The 24,213-nt window shown below is 40.7% G+C and overlaps 1 protein-coding gene across 32 annotated transcripts in view; it reads right to left on the bottom strand.

The window, feature by feature from the left end:
• gphn (gephyrin) overlaps positions 1-24,213 on the bottom strand; it is a 334,022-nt gene that overhangs the window by 17,716 nt on the left and 292,093 nt on the right. For all 32 annotated transcript variants that reach the window (XM_062968004.1, XM_062968007.1, XM_062968014.1 and 29 more), the window contains 5 exons: positions 14,234-14,289; positions 12,678-12,797; positions 11,198-11,256; positions 10,888-11,041; positions 8,516-8,637 (listed from right to left, as the gene is read on the bottom strand). In XM_062968004.1, coding sequence (XP_062824074.1) covers positions 8,516-8,637; positions 10,888-11,041; positions 11,198-11,256; positions 12,678-12,797; positions 14,234-14,289 — 511 coding nt within the window. The remainder of the gene's footprint in view (positions 1-8,515; positions 8,638-10,887; positions 11,042-11,197; positions 11,257-12,677; positions 12,798-14,233; positions 14,290-24,213) is intronic.

Here is a 24,213-nt window from a genome sequence, read left to right as displayed (position 1 = left end):
AATACTTCTGGAACATGGCCATACAGCCCAGTAAACACAGAACAACCCTGTGATTTTCAGCCATGAAAGCCTTCGACAACAAATCAAGCCTTTACTTGGTTATGAACATCCATCTTGGGGCGTTGGTCATGTCACCTGTTCGAAACCTAAATCAAGATTTTAACTCAATGGGTCTAAAAAAGTTACTGACACTCTTTTTTCTTTCCTGCTCTTCTTTTTGCTACCTAAGTAAATAATTTTTGATATCATACCACTGCACTTTATTTTTCCGCAAGCTTACTCTTGCAGCATTGCTTTCACTAGCAAGAGTGGAGCAAAGCATAGGATAATTACAGCAGGTCACACTATTGTCTACCTAGGAATTATGTACATGGACAGAACAAAAACCTGAAAGGGTAGAAATAATACAGTTTGACACCACTTTAACTGCCATGGCCCAGTAATACGGAACCCTGGGCAGAGCCGGCCCTAGGTATTTTTCAAGTGTAGGCAAACAGAATTTTGGCGCCCCCCCAAACCAATCACTGAAAAATAAAAGCGTTGGATAAGCAAAAATGTTGGATAATAAGGAAGTATAAAGGAAAAGCCTATAAAACATCAAATTACATTATGATTTTAAAAATTAAGCACCAAAACATCATGTTTTACAACAAATCAATAGAAAAAGCAGTTCAATACATGGTAATGTTATGTAGGAATTACTATATTTGCAAATTTAGCACTAAACATTGAACAGGGATATAGGGCAGTGTGGACTTAGATAACCCAGATAGCCCTCAGTATTAAAAAAAAAACCTCTAAAATCAGGACAATAAATAAAGAACAACACTCTGAAAACAGAAGAAATCCAGACAGTAAACAATCAGGGACAGCTAACTCCTCCCAAAAAAAGATTCTCCCAGGCAAGAAGAAGCCAGGCCTTGAAGCCACAGGGCCATTAAATGCTAATCAAGGTGATTAATTACAACATTCACACCTGCTTCAAAGAAAAGTTCTTTCTCCCACCCTGGACCTTCTACAGATATATAAACCCCACATACCTAGCTTCCAAGTTCCTACAGACCTCACAATCTCTGAAGGCCCCAAAGGTGGGCTTGCATGGTGCGAAGGTGGGTCTGCGCTGGCCGGAAGGCCCAGCGCGGCCGCTGGAAGGCCCGAAAGAGAAGGAGGTGGAGAGTGGTGCCCTCCTCCCAGGACGATGGTGCCCCCGGGACGATGGCGCCACAGGCAAATGCCTATTTCGCCTTATGGTTGGACCGCCTCTGACCCTGGGAGCCATGTTTGGAAGAAAAGGTTGAAGACCTTAAATAACTACAACTCCTGTGATTTCATAGAATGAGCCATGGCAGTCAAAAGTAGTGCCAGGCTGCATGTCAATTAATTAATTAATTAATTAATTGTTTTAATTAAGAGATGTTAAAATGACATCCCAAGGAAGGTACCAAAATCAAAACAGAACAATACAGTTCCAATGATGAAAAACTAAAATAGTGGTTTCTCAATTAGACAAATTGCAGGAATCATTCTTCTAATCTAACCATAGTACATGCAACCTTCATTGAAGAAGATATGGTACAATACTAAACCAGATTAAATTGCTAATGCTAGTTCAGCCTAAGCAAGTAAGTATATAAATAAATAATATTTTTAATATATTGAACTAGGAAGTTTGAGAAAAGAGATAGGAACAGATCTGTGCATTTTTTCTTCATCATTTCATTCAATCCTTTGTATGAAGTAATGAATATTAAGCACTTGTCTATTCCAGAAATGGACGCTGTGTGACCCTCCATATTCTGGCATGATTCACCAACAGCTGTATCGAATAGGGGTTGCTGGGAATAGCAGCACGACAAAATTGATAGGGTCATAAAATCCTTATCCCTGCTTTATAATAATAATAATACATTTTATTTCTTACCTTCTTTCCCCAAGGTTTTACTCTTTATTCTCATTTTAATGTCAATATAAATGATCATTTCAATTGTCCCATTGTCTACTTAAGTATGTGAATCAGAAGAAGAGGTGAGAACAAGCTCTCATCTGGCAAGTAGAAAAGGCCTTTGTCCTTCCTGCTTCACAAACTATCTCCATCCACAGTCGGGAACAGTGTTCATTTCCAACAAATCCATTCTAATCACTGCTTTCTATTCACTTCCAATTCTTTTTCAGATACAGTTAATATGCTCCATGTCAACCATTCTCCAAAACAAATTAATGCACTTAGTGCAATTATGTTACACTATTTAAGGAGGTCAAGTTTAGCAAAAAGGCAAAATTAGTGCCATGTCTACATTAGTCATGTACTCAGAAACTATTGAAGAGCCTGAAGGAGACAGCGGCGGCTTGTCTTTGATGCAGATATTGCATTGGATATTGTCTTCAGAAATGTTAAATGCCTAGAGACACATATTCACAACGTGAATAAAGGATGGAAAGAAAAGATTGGGTTTGATGTATGACTGGAATTTTCTTGTTTTGGCCTGAAACTAACAGCTCAATTTTGCTGATATAAAAATGAAAGAAGGAAAACATTGTGATAAACATTGTTTTTGCTGCAAACATTAGAAAGGGGAAGGGGAGAATTTGAAAGCAAATATGAACTGTGCAATCAATAGAGGAGTGCTGCAGAGGCAATGGCATCATAACATAGTCAGGTTGTGTTAATACATACAGCAGGTCTAAACAACCTGTGGCTCTCTAGATGTTTGGGACTCCAACTCCCAGAAACGTTAGCTCGCTTGTCCAATGGTCAGGAATTCTGGGAACTGAAGTCTGAAACACCTAGAGACATAGGTTGTGCTGGCTTGTCTTAGAGGAAGGGAGGTCACCTTGAGGATGGCATTTTTAGTATCTATAACCCAGTGTTTAATGCTAACAAGTAAATCCCATTCCTCCGGTAAGGTCTTCTTTCCACTGCACGAATATAGCACTTGGATATCTCTACTATTGTTATATCCTACAGGATTTGCTTTTGGTTGAGACACTGGAGCTTTGTGGCAAATAGTTCTAAACACAGCAAAGACATTATAAAGCTCAGCACCACATACAGCAGGCCTTTTGTATATAGTATGGCCCGAGGTATTGGTTTTTCTCCTTCTTGTACAAATTACAACTAAACAGTACATGTGTGATATCTTCTACTTCTGTTGATCCACAGATACAAAATGGTTCATTATATGGAACTTGGTTAAATCTTCCATGTTTGACCATTGTATCCAGCTGCTCAAATCTAGTTCTGGTAAATACCCTTCGGAGGTGTTTAGGCATTTCTGTCTTTAGATATTGGGCTGTTCGAAAAGTATGTTTAAAATGACTTAGCCATTCTAATGAGTCAGCTTTACTGAGTATAGCAATATCTTTCTGAACTTCTATATCCAATATTCGTTGTGCAATCTAGTTCAGGATCTTGACCCCTTGTTGCTAACAGCTTTTTGTTTATTTTATCTTTGGTTGCAATGTGTATGTTGTATGTGCTAAATATGTTTGTCAAATGTTTTAATACAGTCGATAGGCTAATAAATAAAACATGCATTCCATACAGCAGGCCTGCACAACCTTTGGCCCTCCAGGTGCTTAGGACTTCAGCTCCCAGAATTCTAGACCATGGGACAAGCTGGCTAGGTCTTCTGGGAGTTGGGGGCACAAACGCCTGGACAGCGGCAGGTTGTGCAGGCCTGCCATAGGGCACAGGCATGGAAATAAAAGTAGTATCAAAGTGTTATAACTGTGTCACAGGAGAGACTTAGATCAGTTTTAGTACTGCTTTTAAAGTGACATACATCTGAAAGTGCAATGCTGTGCTTTTATCATGTTCAATTATAGTTGACCCTCCACATTTGTGGGTTTGACTGATGCAAACTGGATTATTTGCAGTGTTAATTAAAACAGTTCTCCCTATGGACCTTTCTACACTGCCATATAATCCATATAATCAAAGCAGATAATCTGGATTTTATATGGCAGTGTAGAAGGGACCTTTGAGAACAGTTTTCTCAGGTTAAAAAAGTGGGGGTTTTGACTCTGTGTTTTCCCACTTTCATGAGGGATCTAAGTTCCCTAATTTCAGCAAATGTGGAAGGCTGACTACATGTTTGAAATGCTCTTTATACTGTGATTTTTAAGACAATCATTTTTCACTTACATGAAATGAAGTTATTGCTTGATTTTGTTTTACATTATTGTCAACCACTTTGGGGTCCATGTCAGGAAAAGAAGGTATAGGTGAAATAAAATACTTGGAGCAGAAACAACTGAATCAATGGGATGAGCTAGTCAAGACCGATGTAAGTATAAATGGTTTCAGTGTGTGTATTCTAACTTTCAGTAGGTCTGGATCCAGATGGAATGATTTTTGCCACAAAGACTGGGCAGAAATTACAGGATACAGATGTAGAAAGCTGATAGGATGTTGCCCAAGAAGACTCGCAGCTATAATTGCTGCTTTGGATCTTCTACCAAGTGCAGACTTATGTGTGTGTGTGAATATTTATAGAAAAAGTGCCTGCTTGTTTGTGTTTTTGCTTAATTATTGTGCCACTATAACAATATTTTATATCTCCACATTGTTGATCATTTTGTGAATATCAAGTGATAACAATGCAAAATAAATCAATTTCAATTCCAGGTTGTGGAATACTATATTGTGGAAATTAAATGTGGGCAAGTCAAAGGAGGTGCAAGATATTATATATAACTTTTTATATTCCATTTTAAATATGGCGATCCAATATCCTGACCTCTTAATATATATTGCCTTTTAAAAATAGCAGTTCTCCATTTTGTACCTTTCATAATCAATGAAAGAGAAAATACCCTGAACCTGGTATGTGTCTATGACACAAGCCTACAAGGGAATGGAGTGAGTGAGATTAATGCCACATCTGGAACTAGAAATACTTCCTTTCAGGTTTTACAGGTGCATACAGAATGCCTAGAATAAATTCATATCTGCCAAGTATGTAATTGGCGTGTTCAGAGTGGATATCTCTCTCTTCTCAACAGTACTCTCCATCAACTGGAGAAACTGGGGCAATTATCACTCTTAAGTCAACGGTTCCCAAACTGCATTCGGTGGAACCCTAGGGTTCTGGAAAAAAGGTCCCACAAAAAAATCTTTAAATATTTTGTAAAAGTCCATGCAAGAGTATAAATATCTTATTGAAATTGCTTTAAAAACAAAGTTTGAATCTGTGCTACTGAATGACTATTGGATAGAACTGATAGATATATTGCTATCAGTAGCCAGAAAGGCTATCTGAGCAATGCTCCCCTTCATGTCCACTTCAATGTGAATCGGGCTTTTTTGCTTACGCTTATACCCAAAACAAATTTAGGAGTAAGTTGAATGCTCCCATGGGATTTCCGTATTCAGCTGTCAGACATCAAGCCCAATTTCAAAATAATTTTAAGTACAAAAATGAAACAATTTCATCCATCATTTTAGATGTGAATCTAGCATTTCCATGTACCAAAATAAAGGTTTGTGGTTATATTTAAAATATGTTATCTCTATTTCCAAACCTGCTACATTATTCAAAACACTCAGGCAATAGAAGTAGATGAAAGGAGGAAGGGCTTTGTGTGTTACAATGCTTAGAAAGTATTGTAAGGCCACCCTGAGTCCCCCTTGGGGGTGAGGAGGGTGGGATATAAATGCTTGCAATAAATAAATAAATAAATAAATAAATAAATAGGAAGAGTGTTTGGGTCTCATGGGAAAATTGGGGTCTGGGCTAGTGTTCCGCAGGAAAAAAAGGTCTTTTGAAAAGTTTCATGATCAAAAAGGTTTGGGAACCACTGGTCTAATGGCCAACAGGGATCTCTGGCGTGAACTGGTCCATGAGATCACGAAGAGTCGGAAACGACTGAACGAATAAAGAAGAAGGTCTCAGTCACTCTGTTCAATGTTACTGACTCCGAAGTGTTTAATGTTGCAACTTTTTGATGTCATTCTGTTTACATCTACTCAGAAATAAGCCTCATTGCATCACAATACTTACCTCCAGGTACATGTGGGAAACAGTGTGGGCAGTATGTGTGTGTAAGCCACACAGTTTCCATTGAGAGAGGCTTCCAACCAAATGGCTGGGTGGCAGCAGGAGTACTTCCTTTTCTTTTCTCTTTAAAATAATACACTCAGGAAGTGTGTCTTCTTTTACAGCTGAATTATATTTCCTGAAGTGTGATTCACTTGGAGAACTTGGTGCATTTTTATCAATGTATTTCATTTTAAAGAGAAATCACACTTTTTGTTGCTGTGGGAAGCAGGCAGGGCCCTCACAAAACAGACAGGAATGCATTTGGATGATATGCTGTCTGCTCCTTCACGCTTGCAGTCACAGACCTGAGCACACTTTGGCTATGATTCCGAGCTCCTATTCAGAATCTCTAGAAACAGGGACAGTTTTTGTAACCACAAACTGCATTTTGTGTGTATTTGTGCCATTTTTAGTCTGTTTTTAAAAAATCTGTTTAATTTTGGGGAATTATAATCTAAAGTAGATAATGAGCAAATATTTAGTAAAATAATTATCTGGTTTGCTGTGAATTATGATTGCAATTATTCTGTTTGTAGACACACACACACACACACACACATCTGATTCTTGATGTCTTTCTGAAAGCCAATGACAAAACCAATGTGATAAAAAGATTTTAAATATATATATATAATCTTTCTTCAGGCTTTTGGAATAATAATGGTATTGTTATAACAATATTAGTGTTTAAAAAAAGATTTCCACATTGAAAGATAAATGTCTCAGTGTATCATAATGGATATTGTATAATCAATGTGGAAATAATTGCCCTAATGTGAAAAAATTAAGATGAGTCATCTCCTATTGTAAAGGAACAAGAGGCCTCTTTTTGACTTTGATTATTTAAAAGAAGCTGTAGTTCAAAATATTGTATTTCATATTTATGTCTGTAGATATTAGTTCATTATAAAATGTACATAACATCAGGTTAAAACCAAATTTAGTAATCAAGAAAGAAACCTGAAGCTAAGGTAAATGCTGTTTTTAAGAGGATGCATAAAGTGATAAATCTCCACATGCAAATAAGTAAGGGCAATATAAAAATGAGAGACATCTTCAGAAGAGGTAGTTAAGGACTTGGAAACTAATGAAAACATCTGTTCCAATGACATCTAGTCCACTTCTACTTCCAAGGGTACCTAGATACTAATAACCAAGGTTCAATATATCTAGAAAAAATGAAATAAAAAACAGTCCTACTATGCAACAAATATTGAAGAAGCAAATAGAGGAATGATAGTCCAGCTATAATTAGATTAACACTTATGTGAACTGTCACAAACACATATTTTAAAAGTTTGCCATATTTTGTGAGGCATGACAATGAATAAGAAGTTTGTTATTAATAACAGAGAACTTACTGACCTTGCAGCTCCAAAGACATTTCATTCTCTTCCCAAGCTTACCAAAATGAAGAGGCTCAACAAGAAGTGTACACATATTATTCTCAGGCTATATAAAGAAATCTTCATAGTTGAATGAACACATAGCCTACTTTCCTGCAGAATATAGATTATATTCCCTGCAGGTTGTGGAGACTGTCCATAATAGCTACCAGGTAAAAACCAGAATACAGCAAACTATGGATCCTGAAGGATACTGTTATGGCCTAATAATGAGAAAAGCACCACTTGCTGCCTACTACTTCCTATATCCCTTAGTCTCTATTGCCTATTTTCTTCTTAGAGATTGATGATACAACCAGCGGCTGCTGCTTCATCTGCTGATTTTCCCAGCCTGAAAAGCTACGAAAGAAAATGGCCTGGAGAAGCATAATAGTCACCTGAAAAACAGTCCGCACAAAGACAGCACATTTCTTCTGAAAGCAAGCATGAAAGCAAGCAAGTACCTAAAGCTAGCACTGTGGCTGTTGATCCCGAGCCTTTGCCAGGGTCTAGTGCTTGCTGCACTACATGAGACAGCAAGTAAACTGAATTTCGGCAAGATTGAAATAATAATGATCAGCAGATCTCATGACCAGGAAGGTGGAAGAAGGATTCCTAAGGCACTTGTGTCCCAACATTCATGCATGCAGCCTTGTGGTGCTTTTGAATTCATTATGTGGCTTATTAGCCGAAGTTGCAATAATGGAGATTTAAAAAAATAGTAAAGAAGCAATGAAATTTTCCCATATATCCAGATTTAACAACTATAACGATAGCTGCTAGTTGAGAAGATCTGTAATAAAAAAAGAACGGATTTTCACAAGCGGCAAATGCTGCTACATATATAACTACTGTAGTTGCTCAAGGAGAGAACTGCTAACAATGTATTTCAACAAAAACAACAGTAGAATAGCTTCATCAAAGAACAAAAGGTGAGATTACTGCCTCTCTCTCTCTCTCTCTCTCTCTCTCTCTCTCTCTCTCTCTCTCTCTCTCTATATATATATATATATATATATATATATATATATATATATATATTACTACTACAGTGTATTAAACAAAGTGTTGTTAACAAGCAGTACATACTTATCTCCCACAATCCCTAAGTTGATTGTTGGATATCCATGTTCTTGAATTGTTGCTAGAAGAGTCGAACGATTACTGTCTCTGATCTTTCCTGGTAAGAGGTCATCTTCTGGATTCAATAGCTATAAGAACATAATTTAAGAAGTGACTTCAACTCAAGGTGTTTCAATTTGGCTTTTAATGTTAACTAGTTTGTGATAAATAACAAGCATCAGTTGCATGTACTAGTATACTTAATTTCAGGGAAACTGAAAGTAAGTGTAGCTGAAGTCCATTTCATAGCAGCATAGGAAGAAAGGTAGGGAGGAGAAAATGTGTGATCCTGCATCTTGCTTGAGTTTATTCCTGCTGGCATATGTACTCCAAAATCATGGTTTAGTATTATAAGTTGGGTCACCTTTTTCCAGAAAGTTTTTTTTTTTGCTGCTGCCTCCACTTCCATCTTTGAGAAAAAGGGGCTAAGTACACATACAGCACTCACTGAGATTTTCTCATGGAGCTCTTGGTCCACCACTGTCAGAAATGTGTTAGGGGAAAGTGAAACAGGGAGGACTCTTGGTCCTGTGACTTGACTTACACAAAGAGTCTGGAAAAATCGGACATTAGGGAACCATAATGTCTAAATGTATGTAGCTGTCATAGGTTTGGGGAATACTGGGAAGCTTTGGCTTTCTATACCCCTCTCTCCTTCTGCCCTGCTAATGGTGGTGTGGGAACTCTGGAAATGGGCTGTGACGGGTGAGTGCAACATGGATTGGCCAGGCAGCTAGACCTTTCCAACATCCTCCAAACCTATGGCAGTCACATGTAGACATTCCCCTCCCCTGACACTTGCTTTTTACAGGGGTTTTGTGTAAATCCTCTCCCCATTTCCCTCTCCCAAAAATTTTTCTGAAATGATAGGATGAGAGCTTCTGATGAAAATATCAGCAGATGATGAATGTGTAGCTACTAATCCCTTTCCCCCTTCCCCATCCCTTGTTTATTATGTAAATGCAAATATTTAATAAACTGGAAACATATGAAGTCCAAAAATCTCCTGTCCCAAGTATTTTGGATAAGGAAGGTTCAACCTGTATATGCAAATTAGACAGAAATAATTACAGTTGGCCTTCTTTATCTGCTCTACACATTCAACACACCATATCTTCAATATATATATATTTACCCAAATTGCAAACCTTGATTCTGCTGATAATCAATAACTATCTCTGGCATCTCTGGTTGTTTGCCATTTTATATACATTTTATTATGCCATTGTATATACAGTAGAGTCTCACTTATCCAAGCCTCGCTTATTCAAGCTTCTGGATTATCCAAGCCATTTTTGTAGTCAATGTCTTCAATATATCATATTTTGGTGCTAAATTCGTAAATACAGTAATTACAACATAACATTACTGCGTATTGAACAACTTTTTCTGTCAAATTTGTTGTATAACATGATGTTTTGGTGCTTAATTTGTAAAATCATAACCTAATTTGATGTTTAATAGGCCTTTCCTTAATCCCTCCTTATTATCCAAGATATTCACTTATCCAAGCTTCTGCCGGCCCATTTAGCTTGGATAAGTGAGACTCTACTGTAATGCTACTTGAGCATCCAAAGACTTCGGTATCCATGGAGTGAGGATGGTCCTGGAACCACACAGTGGGACCACTGCACTTCATCATATTAAGATATACCATTTTGGCTAGCATAATAACAGTCTTTGACCTGGTGAGCAGATAGGTCTTTAGAAGATAACTATATATCACCAAGCTGGGAAACATCTGTCTTATAGGCTGGATGCAGCCCATGACATCTCCCTATTGAGTTCAGCTCCCTCGCTGGATTGTCACATTGTCCACCAAGCCTGGGCTGAGGTTTCTCCTGAAGACGTTCACCTGGACTTTACTCCTGCTATTTAGTACCTTTCTCTGTGTTATTCCTTTCTTTTTCTTTGTGTAGAGAAATATCTACACATAATGAAAACTATATTTTAGCATGAGAGTTCTCTCTAATGATAATTCTGTCTTTACATATAGTAAGGAAAATTAGTCCTTAAGGGGCAGTAACTCCAAGACAGGAGATCACTGAAACCATTTGATCTCTGAGAGGTGTCAAGGAAGTGATATGGTTCTCATACCAGATACAATTCCCCATCTATAAGATTTGAGATGGTGATGGTGGCTAACGTTAACTTTTGTACTGAATTACATGCTTAACATGCCAATATTTACAGATTCCTTCTGTGAAAGCATGCAAACCTTTTACTGTTTTTTTAAAATCATTAATATTGAAAACAGGCATTGAACCGATGGTGGAAAAAATAATCAGAATACAATCACTGTGCATTTAGGAAAAAATGATTTGTAAATAACTCCTTACTTCATTCCCTGTTGACATTACTGCAACTACTGGAAACTTGTTAACTTCCACTTCTGTTACTCCAACAGTTGCTAGGAGGCCTATCTCTGATGGACCCATGTGGGTTCCCTTGGCCAGAACGCATTCACCTCTTTTAATGTCATGTCCTATAGGTCTGAACACAGATCCAGAAAGGATAAAAGGGAAAAAAATGAATTCAAGTCAACAAGGAGCAATTATTTTCAAAAGCTTTTTATATTAAAAGGGGACTGAACGGACACCTGTGTTTCTGCTTTTAATATGCAGCTGTGAAGACAAGCAATTAACTGACCTGATATCTTGACCTGGTCGAGCCTGCACCAGAATGCGTACCTCAAGTTCTTCAGTGCCCTGCATTTAACAAATAATGGTAAATAGGTCCATCTTCTTCAAATTGTAAATGAACATCTTCTTTATTTTTGTAGCATATGTGATTATATCTCAATTTATGTTATATAAATATCTGATTGCAGAATTAAGGTTATATGAACCAAAAATAGCCTAGATTTTTTTAAAATCTACAATCCCTTTGAAGATTGGGAGTTTTTACACCAGAGAAAAGTGATATGCACTTTATTTACTTTTTAGAAGAAACAACACAATCCACCATTGTAATAGAGAGAAAGAGGGTGTGTTCAAGAATAAAGATCCAAATTCAAAAGTGCCCTGTAATCATGAGGAATAAGGTCCAATGAGCATCTCTCTTCTACTACTACTCCTTTCTGGGATACCAACTGACTCTTCTAAAAGCCTAGAGTTATTTTGGTTATTTCCAGGATTACGTGCATTCTTCCAATCAAGATCTTTATTACCTTTATTATCAAAGCCCACCAGATTCCCCATTCCATCAGTGAATGGATAGGCTGGCCAGATTTAATCATGACCTTTGTTTAGTAATAAAAGAGGAGGGGGAAAGTGATTTGTATCCTGACATTTTCCTTTCCTGAATTTCTTCAAGTTTATAGTTAAAACATTCTATAGGATGGAGCAAACGGTATTCAGAACCTAGATGATGGGCTGGTATTTGAGAACCTGGAGATCCACATTTGGCCTGTAGGTTGACCTATATTAATAGCCACATCAATTTTTAAAACATGTACACGTTGCCAAATCGACAAAAGGGACAGATTTTAAGGCAATCATCTAAATTTCTTTTAAAGCTCCCAAACTTCATTTTTTGTTTCTTCTCTTCCCTATAATTCCTAATCACTGCCGTTCTCACTTCAATGAATACAAATACCAGGATAATTTTTACATCCAGTTTAGGCAAAATCAGTTACACAGGCTATAAAACTGCATTAACTATTATTTAATTCAAATTTGTTTCCTGAGTACATACAGATATAATTATAGGATTATAGACCATAACCAAGTGGTAGTTCCAACTGGAACAGGCACTATAAATCAGTGGATTTACAGGTGTTCAATTACCATTCAGCAATTAATGCATCTACTCTGGCTGAGGCTAGATATTGGATTCAGGCAGTCAAATGATTATCTGAAACCACACTGTTGCTGCTGTTTGTGATCTTCAAGTCATTTCTGATTTATGGTAACCGTAAAACAAACCTATCATGGGTGTTCTTGACAAGATTTGTTCAGAGGGGATTTGCCTCTGAAGCTAAGAGTGTTTGGACTTGCCGAAGGTCACCCAGTGAGTTTTCACAGCTGAGTTGGGATTCAAACCCTGGCCTCCAGAGTTATAGTCCAATGTTGAAGCTATTACATCATACTGGCTAAAAATAAGAACCCATGTTTCAGTCATTACTCACATCATCTGATTCCCTGATGAGTTCTGTGTCTTCCACTTGCACCACAGCATCAGCACCACAGGGTATTGGAGCACCAGTTGTAACTCGCATTACCTGACCAGGCATTACTGTCTGAGTAGGCTGAAAAACACCAAGACTTGTCAATACATTGTCTTAATTAAGAAATCTGAGGGCTCCTATATGTTGAAGATATTTTTTAAAAACTTTCACTGACTTCTTACTTTCTTAGCTAATTTTCATTAAGCCTTGTGCATGTGCTGGACAAGGTCCACAGGGCCTAGGCTCAAAAATGCCCACCCCAGCCAAACTCAATATTATAAATCATGTGGATTATGCATATATAATTCAATTCACATAGGCCCAACAACATAGCTCTTATTTGACAAAACTGAAATGTGTGAATTACTGTGCCTAAGCACAAACAGATCTGTTAACTCTCCATGATATGTTTTCACCAGTAACATCGTAAGCATACATGGGCTGCTATCCTATGACACATATTTAAGTGCTCCTTACATGTACATACAGGGACATAGCGGGGGGGGGGGGATTAAAAGTTGAAAAAAATCCTGAAATTTGTTAGGTTAAAAAAATCTGGTTTACTTATAAATTGGTTAACCAGTTAAAATTCATGAGAAAGCCAGGTATTTGGGGGGGGGGGGGGGGCGGGTGGGCGGGGTTGAATTCTTAACCCCTCCCCCCCTGGCTACAGCCCTGTGTGCATAAATCCCATTTTGAATATGATGTAAAAAACTATTCTCTTACCCCTGTGCTCCATTCAGTACCCACTCACCACCCAATAGCTCCTGAGCCTAGGAAGGGTCCTTGCTGGTCCTTTTTACCAGAGAGAAAGGGAGGAGATAACTCAGATCATGAAGATCTGCTGTCTCTGGGCACTTGAGGGAAGGGCAATGTGGATAATCTCGATCTGAGACTGCTCTCTCATTTCTTCACCCCCCAATTGCACTGAGAATGGCTGCATCTACTTGAACTTTTCATATAGTTCACTCCCACCCTTATAAGGGAAAGCAGCAGGAGCTCTTTCTGGAATTTAACAGCTGCTGGGTCATGGGAGGTCAAAGACATGCATGTGCGGAATTACATACACATGTAAGTTCTCAGTTATAGTATACATGCCTGAGTGGGAATATATACTATGGATCCAGATAGAAAAAATGACTCCAATCTTCTCCCAAGAGCTGGTGTTCATGCTTACTAGATCTGATTTTGACATGGAGGTGATGGCAGAAAAGGGGAGAAACCCAAAAATTAGTTGGGGATATTTTCTAAGAGTAGATACTCTTACAGCATGATAATTCAGCAGGTATTTCTTTTTAATATCTGTATTTCTAAACACGAGGAAGCAGCAATTCTCAGATATTTTTGTTCAGATGCATACTCATTAGATTAGATCATTTACAAATCACAAATAATTTTATACCCTTCTGTAAAAAGTAGCAAGCTAAACATACACATCTTATACAATGTCATTCTGTTGTCAACAAATGTATGAGAAACCTGATAGGAAATAGGAAAGGAAACCATACTGCACTCACTTGCTCACCAGCTTGGGATTCCCCAATGATGAAACGATCCCCAGGTCCATCAGCAGCTGTAGATTCATACCAAAGCAAGATGACAGATAAACCAGATGTTAATAGGATTGTTACTATTTACTAATATTATTATATCTGCATTGCTCGCTATATGAAACAACGTGGTTGGTTTTTGTGTGTGTACAAAAATGATCAAAATCATAAGATACAATATATGGTACCTTCGCCTTTCATAAGCACATGTTTTTCTTCCAATATAAACCATAATGAATAAGAAAACATTATAAAGAAGAAGAGACATTAGAAAAGCTCTTAATTTTCCTGCAATTTCTTCTTAAAACTGAACCCCACAGGATGTTAAGTTCTCAAATTCCCATTAGCAGTTAAAAGAAAAGACAGCAGAAAATATCAAATGTTTCTATTTCAACATTGTCCTCTAAGTACCCCCAAATTTGCAAGAAAAGAATTAAATGTCAAATTCCCCAAGTTTTTAAAAATTCTCAGGAGACCTGGAGAAGAATTGGTAGGCTGGGATCTGTGGAGCTGTTGGCAGTAATCTTTCATAAACATAGAAATGAATGCAAGTATCACACATCCATCACTCTGGATTATGGCATCAGCATAGCTCACAGCCAGAAACAGAAGGCCATTCTGCTGTTCAAACTGAGCAAATTATCCTTAATTAAATTTTTTAATCTTCCATTGGAGTGTGGTTAATCTTTATCTCGATCCACGATGGCCATCAAGATCGTCTCCAAACTCAGACTCCAAGGAAGAAAGATAAGGCATAAAATGAATACCCAAGCCCTTCAAGAGACCTCTAAATGACCCCTTCTCCAAACAGCACTCAAGGATCATCTACCCATAGAACACCCTGAAAACATTGAGGAACATTGGAATAAACTGAAGACCTCCATCATCACAGCCTGTGAAGAAACCATTGGATACCAAACTAAGAAACATCAAGACTGGTTTGATGAAAACGATAATGAGATCCAACAGTTAATTGATAAGAAAATGCAAGTCTTATAAATATGGCAGGGTGACACCAACTGTGCTGTTAAGAAAAAAAAATCTATACCAGTGCAAAAGCTGAGGTCCAAAGAAGGACCAGAGAATGCAAGAACATCTGGTAGATAAAAAAGGCTTAAGAAATCCAACACCTTGCAGATGTCCATGATGCATGGGGATTCTTTAACGCCACAAAGGCCATATATGGACCAAGAAATTGTGGCATACATCTCTACTCTCATCAGATGGAACCAAACTTATGAAGGATAAAAAAATCCACTACGTTGGAAAGAACACTACCACAACCTCCTAAACCACAGGTCCAACATGGCTGAAAAGGTTCTCTCACAAGTCCCGCAACAACAAACCAGGGATGAGCTTGCAGCACTGTGTACTTTGGAGGAAGTCAGTGAAGCCATCAGCCAACTAAAAAATAACAAAGCCAGAAGACTCAATGGGATCCCTGCTGAAATCTTTAAAGAGGGTGGACCTGAGCTGACACAACAACTTCGTTAGCTCATTGAAAAACTATGGGTGACCAAGAAAATCCCAGCAGAGTTCAAAGATGCCATAATCACCACCCTTTTCAAAAAGGGGGAAAGAACAGACTGTGGAAACCTTCACAGTATCTCCCTTCTAACCTCTGCTGGAAAAATCCTCACAAGAATCCTTGCAAACAGCCTTCTATTTATTTCAGAAGACATCCTCCCAGAAAGGCCTCCGCCCTTCCATAGGAACAGTGGATATGATCTTGACTGCACGACAGCTCCAAGAAAAATGCAGGGAAGAAAATCAGCCTCTACATGGCATTCATTGATATTATAAAGGCATTCAACACAGTGAATTGTAGTGCTGTTTGGAACATCCTCCAAAAAAATCGGATGCCCTGACAAATTTATGAACATCTTGAAGCTCCTCCATGATGGCAACAGTATTGGACAGGAGTGGCTCCCAAAGTGACCCATTTAAGGTGGAATCATGTGTCAAACAGGGATGTATTATTGTCCCAACCTTATTCTCCATCTTCATCGCTATGATACTGAACCTTGTTGATGGAAACTTCCTACCGGCATGGAAATAATCTATCGGACAGATGGCAAGCTATTTAACCTTAGCAGACTGAAAGCCAAAACCAAGGTAACAATATCTGTTATAGAACTCCAATATGCTGATGATAATGTAATCTGTGCTCATTCATAAGAAGACTTACAGAAGTTACTCTAAACATCCTTACAGAAACATATGAAAAATTCGGCCTCTCACTGAACATTGAGAAAACCAAAGTATTCTTTCACCAGGCACCAGCCAATCCCTCTGCAATGCCAGAAATACAGCTTAATGGTATAATATTAGAAAATGTTGATTATTTCCGCTACTTTGGCAGCCACCTCTCCACAAAAGTAAACATTAACACTGAAATACAACACTATCTGAATTCTGTGAGTGCAGTATTTTTCTGAATGAAGCAAAGAGTGTTTGAGGATTGGGACATTCGTATGGAAACCAAGATGCTTGTTTATAAAGCTACTGTCCTTCTAACTCTGTTATACGCCTGCAAAACGTGGACTGTCTACAGACATCACACTCAACCCCTGAAATGATTTCATTAGCTTTGCCTGAAAAACCCTGCAAATCTCTTGGGAAGATAGGTGGACAAGTGTCAGCATGCTGGAATAAACAAAGACCACCAGCACTGAAGCGATGATCCTTCACCATCAACTTTGCTGGACTGGCCACGTTGTTTGATCACTGTTTCTCAAAGCAGTTACTATTCTCCCAACTCAAGAATGGAAAACGGAATGTTGGAGGACAGGAAAAGAGATTTAAAGTAGATATTTGGAGGGAAAAAATCGATAATAAGTAATAAGAAGTTGTATAGATCCAATAAATAAATAGGATGGGGAATACAAAAGTTACAAGAATGCTATGAAGCATTCCAGCTGAAACCGTTGTTAGAATTGGTTGAGGAGAAGCAAGAGAAGTGGATAAGAATATAAGTATATAAAAGTATATAAGAATATAAGTAAATAAAAGCCAAGGAGACTGGAATATTTACAAAAAAATTAAAAGAGAGAATAGAAAAAACAATAGGCCCAAGGAAATTAGCATTAAAAATATGGGGGAAATGGAAAGAGAAATGGATGCCATACTTATCAAAAGAAGCCCCGATAGGTAGTTTAAGAAATAATGAGGACAGGAGTATTATTAAAAAATTGAAACAAATGGGATATAGTAAAATTAAAGATTTATATAATGAAAATAAGGAATTAATGGAATGCAAACAATTGGAAAGATTAGTGGGTGGGATAAATTAGTTAACACTAAGAGGAATTTGGGAACAAATCAAGAAGGAAGAAAGTAATGAGGGAGAAAATATAATATACAAGATATTAAAAGAGAGACTTGGTGGCAAAAAGGATTAAATAAAACATATGGAAGAATGATAGAAAATAAGGAATCTATGTATAGAATCATGGAAAATAAGTGGGAGAAGGAATGGGGCCTAGGAAAAGAAAAGATAGAAAAGATAATCAATGGTTTAAATAAAATAAAAATAGAAAGATATAAGTAATTAGAACTGAAAATAATTACAAAATGGTACAAAACACCAATTCAGCTGGCACACATGGTTCAGGGTTTAAATCCCAAATGTTGGCATGGAACTCACATTTATGGTGGAAATGTGAAGAGATAAAAAAAAATTGGAACCAAATTCTAACCCAGGTTGAATTACATACTAAAACAAAATTTGATATAAATATACTACAGCACGAGGATTTTGGAAGAATGGATTTTAATAATATGTTTTATATCTTTATATTGTTTTAATTGTTTTATTGGATTTTTATTGCTGTTTTAATTATGTGTAGGCATCGAATTGTTGCCAATTTTGTACGCCGCCCTGAGTCCCTTCGGGTGAGAAGGGCGGGATATAAATGTTGGAAATAAATAAATAAAATAAAAAATAAATATACAAATTTTGTTAATAGGGATATATGGGGATAGAAGAATTAAGGACCAAAACCAAGAATTAATAATGATAATGTTTAGAGCTGCATACACAGTAATAGCGTGAGGATGGAAGGATAAAAAGAAATGGACACTTGAAAAATTGTATGAATATATGTGGGATCAAATACAATTGGATATTATGGACATTATAAGAAACAAAAAACCCCATGGTCAGACAAACAGAATAAAATTAAAGAAATATGGACTTCATTTAGCAGATGGCTACAGATTGTTAAACCATATGACAAAAGCTGGAAGAAAAAATTGGATAGAATGGAAAGAAGGCTCATGTAACAAGAAAAAACAGTTGTCAACAGGGAAAGGGGTGGGGTGGGTGTGGGGAGGGAAAAGGGAATGGAAAAGGAAAATGTATTGTAACTATGATTATCTATATATATAAATGAGTAATGGCATCACGGCGACCCACAAAACAACAAAACTACAGGCCCCCCAACCTCGAAATTTGACATCACAACCCATCATCCACGCCTCTAGGTTGATACAATAAAAAGAAAAGAAAAATAAAGTCCTAATAAGAGGGACAGCAATAATTTTTTTTTATCCAACTGCTGCCAGTTTAGAGGGCTAATCTCTGCCCACTTGGTCTCCTAGCAACCAAGGGACAGCCAGGGTTCAGTTAGGGGACAGGCAGATTTAGGCCGCACTTAGGCTTCTTCCACAGATTATCTAATTAGCACTGGATTATATGGTAGTGTAGACTCAAGGCCCTTCTACACAGCTATATAACTCATTTATAAACTTATATTATCTGTTTTGCACTGGATTATCTTGAGTCCACACTACCATATAATCCACTTCAGTGGGCATTTTATACAGCTGTGAGGAAGGGGCCTCATATAATCCAGTTCTAAGCAGATAATATAAGATTATCAATATACAGTAGAGTCTCACTTATCCAACATAAACAGGCCGGCAGTATAAGTGAATATGTTGGATAATAAGAAGGGATTTAGGAAAAGCCAATTAAACATCAAATTAGGTAATCGTTATACAAATTAAGCATCAAAACATCATATTATACAACAAATTTGACAGAAAAAGTAGTTCAATGCTCAATAATGGACAGGTTGCTTACCTGTAACCGTGTTTCTTCGAGTGTACTCTGTGAATTCACACTAATGGAGAACGCTGCGCCTGCGCAGGCTCCAACGGATACTCTTCCAAGCTAAAGTTTGAAATTTGGCAGTAACCCCGCCCCTCTCCCCAGAGGGTATAAAGGGCGCCCTCCGCGCCCGCTCTCCAGTTCCTACGCCGCAAAGGCAGCGAGAAAGGGAGAGGTTTGCATGTGGGGAAGGAAGGGCGGGATTGTGTGAACCTGTCCTTTTTCTTCGTGTACTCTGTGAATGCACACTAATGGAGACTAGCAAGCTGAGGTGTAGGTAGGTGGGATAGCAAACCCGATAACCAGTCTAGTGTCCAAACAACACATTTATTGAGCACAAGGTGCAAAAACAAGCAAGTGCAACAGTCAAAGAAGACGATGCAACAGCGTATAGTGCAAAAAAACCGATCCTTGTTATTAGGACCCAGAACACAATCACAACATTGTATGTGAGCGATAGTCTGTAAGAAAATACAGAGGTAAGTATAGAACCATTTCCTGAAAACAGAGGTAGAGGTATTCATGAAGTACATTTCAGTGCAGTGGGTAAGTATAGTACACAAGCACTACGTTAATGAACCCCTGAACACATCGAGTACATAAAGGGTGGATGACAGCGGTCAGCTTGTAAGAAGGATAAACCACGAAAACTGGTTTTGAGTAAGGCAACAACATTAGGCAAGGCAGGAGGAAAGGATAGACCTGGCAAAGGCCGAGTCCTTGAGGTTCTTTGAGTCCATCCTGTAGTGTGAAACAAAGGTGGATGGAGTGGACCAGATAGCCGCTCGACAGATGGAGTCGAGAGGGACGCCCCTCAGGAAGGCCGTAGAGGTGGAAAGGCCCCTCGTTGATCTAGGGCGGATCGAAGAGGGGGGTTGGCGTTTAGCCAGCTGGTAAGCGAGTTCGATAGTCTGAGCAATCCAGTGTGAGAGTCTTTGAGAAGAAAGCGGTTCGCCCAGCTTATGGGTAGCGTAAGCCACAAACAATCTAGGTGACTTACGTATGTCCTTAGTCCTGTCCTTGTAGAAAAGGAGGGCTCTCCTGACATCCAGGAGATGAAGTTTCCGTTCCAAAGAAGAGGAAGGATTAGGGAAGAAAGCAGGAAGTATTATGTCCTGGTTCAGGTGAAAAGCAGAGACCACCTTAGGTTGGAAGGTGATGTCCGGGCGAAGAACAGCCCTGTCGTGGTGGAAACGGAGGTAGGGTTCGTCCACCCGAAGAGCAGCGAGTTCCGAAGGCCTGCGCGCAGAGGTGATAGCGATTAGGAAGGCAGTCTTCCAAGAGAGAAGGTGAAGGTCTGCCGAGGCCATAGGTTCAAAGGGAACTGAAGCTAGTTGAGAAAGGACGAGTTCGAGGCTCCATCCGGGAGTTGGAGGTTGAACTGGAGGGTGCAGGTTGTTGTAACCTCGAAGAAAGGTCTTAATGAGATTGTTAGAAAAAAGAGAGGGTTGTCCCTGACGCTGGAAATGCCAGGAGAGAGCAGCGAGATAGGATTTTATCGAGGCCAGAGAGAGTTGACGATCCGCAAGAGAAAGTAGGAAGTCCAGGACCAGCGGGATCGAAGTAGAGGCGGGATCGACGTGTCGGTCCCGAAGGAAAGTTTGGAATTTTGCAAGCTTGTAAGCATAGGCTCTTGACGTGGCCGTCTTATGGGCGGCACGAAGGATCGCCTGCAGGTCTGGGTGGAGAGAATTTAAGGAAGTATCCTCCAGGCAGTCAGGTGTAGGGACGGGACGTCGGGGTGGAGGACCTGTCCCTTCTGTGAAGATAGTAGATGAGGGAGAGTTGGGAGAGTGCGGGGAGGATCCGCACACATCCGGAGTAGAGTTGGGTACCACGGCTGGCGTGGCCATGCAGGGGCGATCAGGATGGCCGATGTCGGCGTTAGATAGAGTCTCTCTATTACCCTCGAGATGAGAGGGAAGGGAGGAAAAAGATAGACGGGCTCGAGGGTCCAGTCGAGGAGAAACGCATCTCCGAGACAGCCCGGAGTCGCGTTTGGAGGTAGTCTCGCTCCGAAGCGAGGAAGTTGAGCGTTCGAGGGGGAGGCAAAAAGGTCCAGAGCTGGCCAGCCCCAATCGTCGAAGACGGATTTCAGGATTTTGGGATCGAGACGCCACTCGTGGGCGGAGGTTGTCATTCTGCTTAAAGAGTCTGCTAGGGTGTTTTGAGCCCCCGGGAGGTGAACCGCTGACAGGGTTATGTGTCTCGCTATGCACCACAGCCAAATGTCCATCGAGAGAGTCATCAGTTTTCTCGAGCCCGTACCCCCTTGTTTGTTGATGTAGTACATAGCTACTACGTTGTCTGTTTGTATCAGAACAGTCTTGTGGGGAAGAAAGCGAGCAAACGCCCGGTGGGCTTTGAAGATTGATAACAGTTCTAGGAAGTTTATGTGGTGAGACTTTTCTTGGATGGACCAAAGGTCCCTGACGGTGAGGTTTGACATGTGGGCTCCCCACGCAAAATTGGAGGCGTCGGTCGTGATGGTGACTGACGGGAGGGAGGGATGGAAGGGAAGTCCCACACAAACGTTCGCTGGGTCCTGCCACCAACGAAGGGAGAGGCGAACGTGGTTCGGTACCATGAGAAACATTGAGCTCGGATGCCGATGGGGTTTGAAAGAGTCTATAAACCATCTTTGGAGAGGTCTGAGACATAGTCTGGCGAAAGGAGTAACCATGACCGTGGAGGCCATGTGACCCAGAAGAACTTGGACAGAGTGGGCTCGGATACTGCGGTTGCGGAGGAGGAGAGAAAGGTGTTGTTGAAGGGCTAGGAACCTGTCCTTCGGTAGGGAGGCGGTTTCCGTGATGGAGTTGAAGAGAGCTCCGATGAAGCGGATCTCTGTGGTTGGGAGGAGTTGAGACTTTGAGACATTCAACTGAAGGCCCAGCCGTTGCAGAAGAGAAAGAGCTTGAGAGACGTGGTTTTGAAGGGATGAGGGGTCGGACGCGACAATCATCCAATCGTCCAGATAAGGAAAGACCATTATGCCCTGTTTTCTGAGGTGCGCTGCCACCACGGCGACCACCTTCGTAAAGACCCTTGGGGCCGTGACGAGGCTGAAAGGGAAAACTGTGAACTGGTAAGACTGTCCCAGGAGCTTGAAGGAAAGGAAGCGTCTGTGGGATCGACGCACCGAGACGTGGAAATACGCGTCGCGTAAGTCTATAGAGGCAAAGTAGTCTCCGTGTCGGAGCATCGGGAGAATGGAGGCCACCGAAACCATTCGAAATTTTGAAGGCAGAATGAAGAGGTTTAGGGCCCGCAGGTCGAGGATAGGCCGAAGACCTCCGCCCTGTTTGGGAACCGTAAAGTATCTCGAGAAGAAACCTCGAGTGTCCTGCTCGGAAGGAGAAGGCTGGATTGCGCCCTTCGCCAGAAGGGAGTCGACCTCGGAGCATATTTCCGGTGAAGGGTCGGTGTGGAGAATGCGACCCGTGGGGGGCAAAGTTTCGAATTCCAAGGCATAGCCGTCTCTGACAATGCGAAGAACCCAGGCATCTGAGGTTATAGACTCCCATTCGCGGTAGAAAGGAGCTAGGCGATCGAGGAAAGAGCAGAGAGGAAGGATCTGGTCGGGGCCTAGGAACGGCATGGCAGTGGCAGTAGTAGTGAAGGTAGAAAAGTCCCCGAGAAAGTGGGCGTCAGGCCCGTTGCTGGGGTTGTGGCATAGCTGCAGCACCCTTGCCCCGACCTTTCGGGACCTGGTGCTGGCGGCGAGGTTGTTGCTGATGACTGTGGTGACTCGAGCTGGACGAGCGTCGAAACGGCTGGTGACGAAAAGGCTGAGGGTAGCGACGGTACTGTTGCGGGAACCATCGGGTCCGCTGAGTCTGAGGCTGATCGATCCCGCACTTTGTTGCGAGAATCTTGAAGTCATGATTGGACTTCAGTTTGTCATCAGTACCAGAATTGAAAAGGCCCTGGGTGTCGAAAGGAAGGTCTTCGATCACCTGTCGAGAGGAAGAAGAGAGTCCTGAGGACCGAAGCCATGCATGCCGTCTGATCGCGACTGCGTGGGCAATCATTTTTCCGGCGGTATCACCGGTATGCTTAGCCATTTGAATTTGGTGGTGTGCGAGAGAGTCCGCCTCCTGTTGGAGGGTCGAAAGGACTGACCGGTCTTCGTCAGAAAGTTTGGCGAAGAAAGGTTGGGCTTTCTCCCAGAGGATCTGTTGATAAGCGCCCATGCAGGCCCCGTAGTTCGCCATACGGCAAAGGAGGAGAGCGCCGGAGTACAGCTTGCGGCCTACCGCATCGAATCGTTTACCCTCCCTGTCGGCAGGGGAGTTGGAGTGTCGACCCGACGATTGGGAGGCCTTTACCACCATGGAGTTTGGGTCAGGGTGATGCTTGAGCCATTCCAAGGCTTCGTCATCGGTTCGGTACCAGGCCTCTATTTTCTTAGAGGTTGGAGGTATCGAAGATGGAGTCTTCCAAGATGCCTGGATTACGTCCAGGAGGTATGGAAGAAAAAGCAGCAAGGTGGCTGGCGGGGCTTGGGCTTGAACCCTCTTGAAAACGGGGTCGGTAACAGCCTTTGAGGTTTGTTTAATTTCCATCCCCAGGGCGTCTGCCATTCTGACCATCTGGTCGGAGAAAGCCCGAATATTATCCGTCGGGGAAGGTGGGTCGACCTCGTAGGCGTCGTGAGGCGGGGAGAGGTCGAGACCGAGAGAGACAACGGAGGCGGAGAGTATCGACTCGGGGCGTTCGATATCGGGGTCATCCTCCTCGGGCCCTTGAGGGGACCGGGGAGGAGAAACAAGCACAGAGTCCTGATGAGGTATCACCTCAGGAGCAGCGGGAGCCGGCTGTGGAGGAACGC

This window comes from Anolis carolinensis, chromosome 1 (assembly GCF_035594765.1).
Source record: "Anolis carolinensis isolate JA03-04 chromosome 1, rAnoCar3.1.pri, whole genome shotgun sequence".
NCBI classification, from domain to species: Eukaryota; Metazoa; Chordata; class Lepidosauria; order Squamata; family Dactyloidae; genus Anolis; species Anolis carolinensis.
The sequence above is the reverse complement of the archived record's forward strand: the minus strand, read 5'-3'. Positions and strand labels throughout refer to the sequence as shown.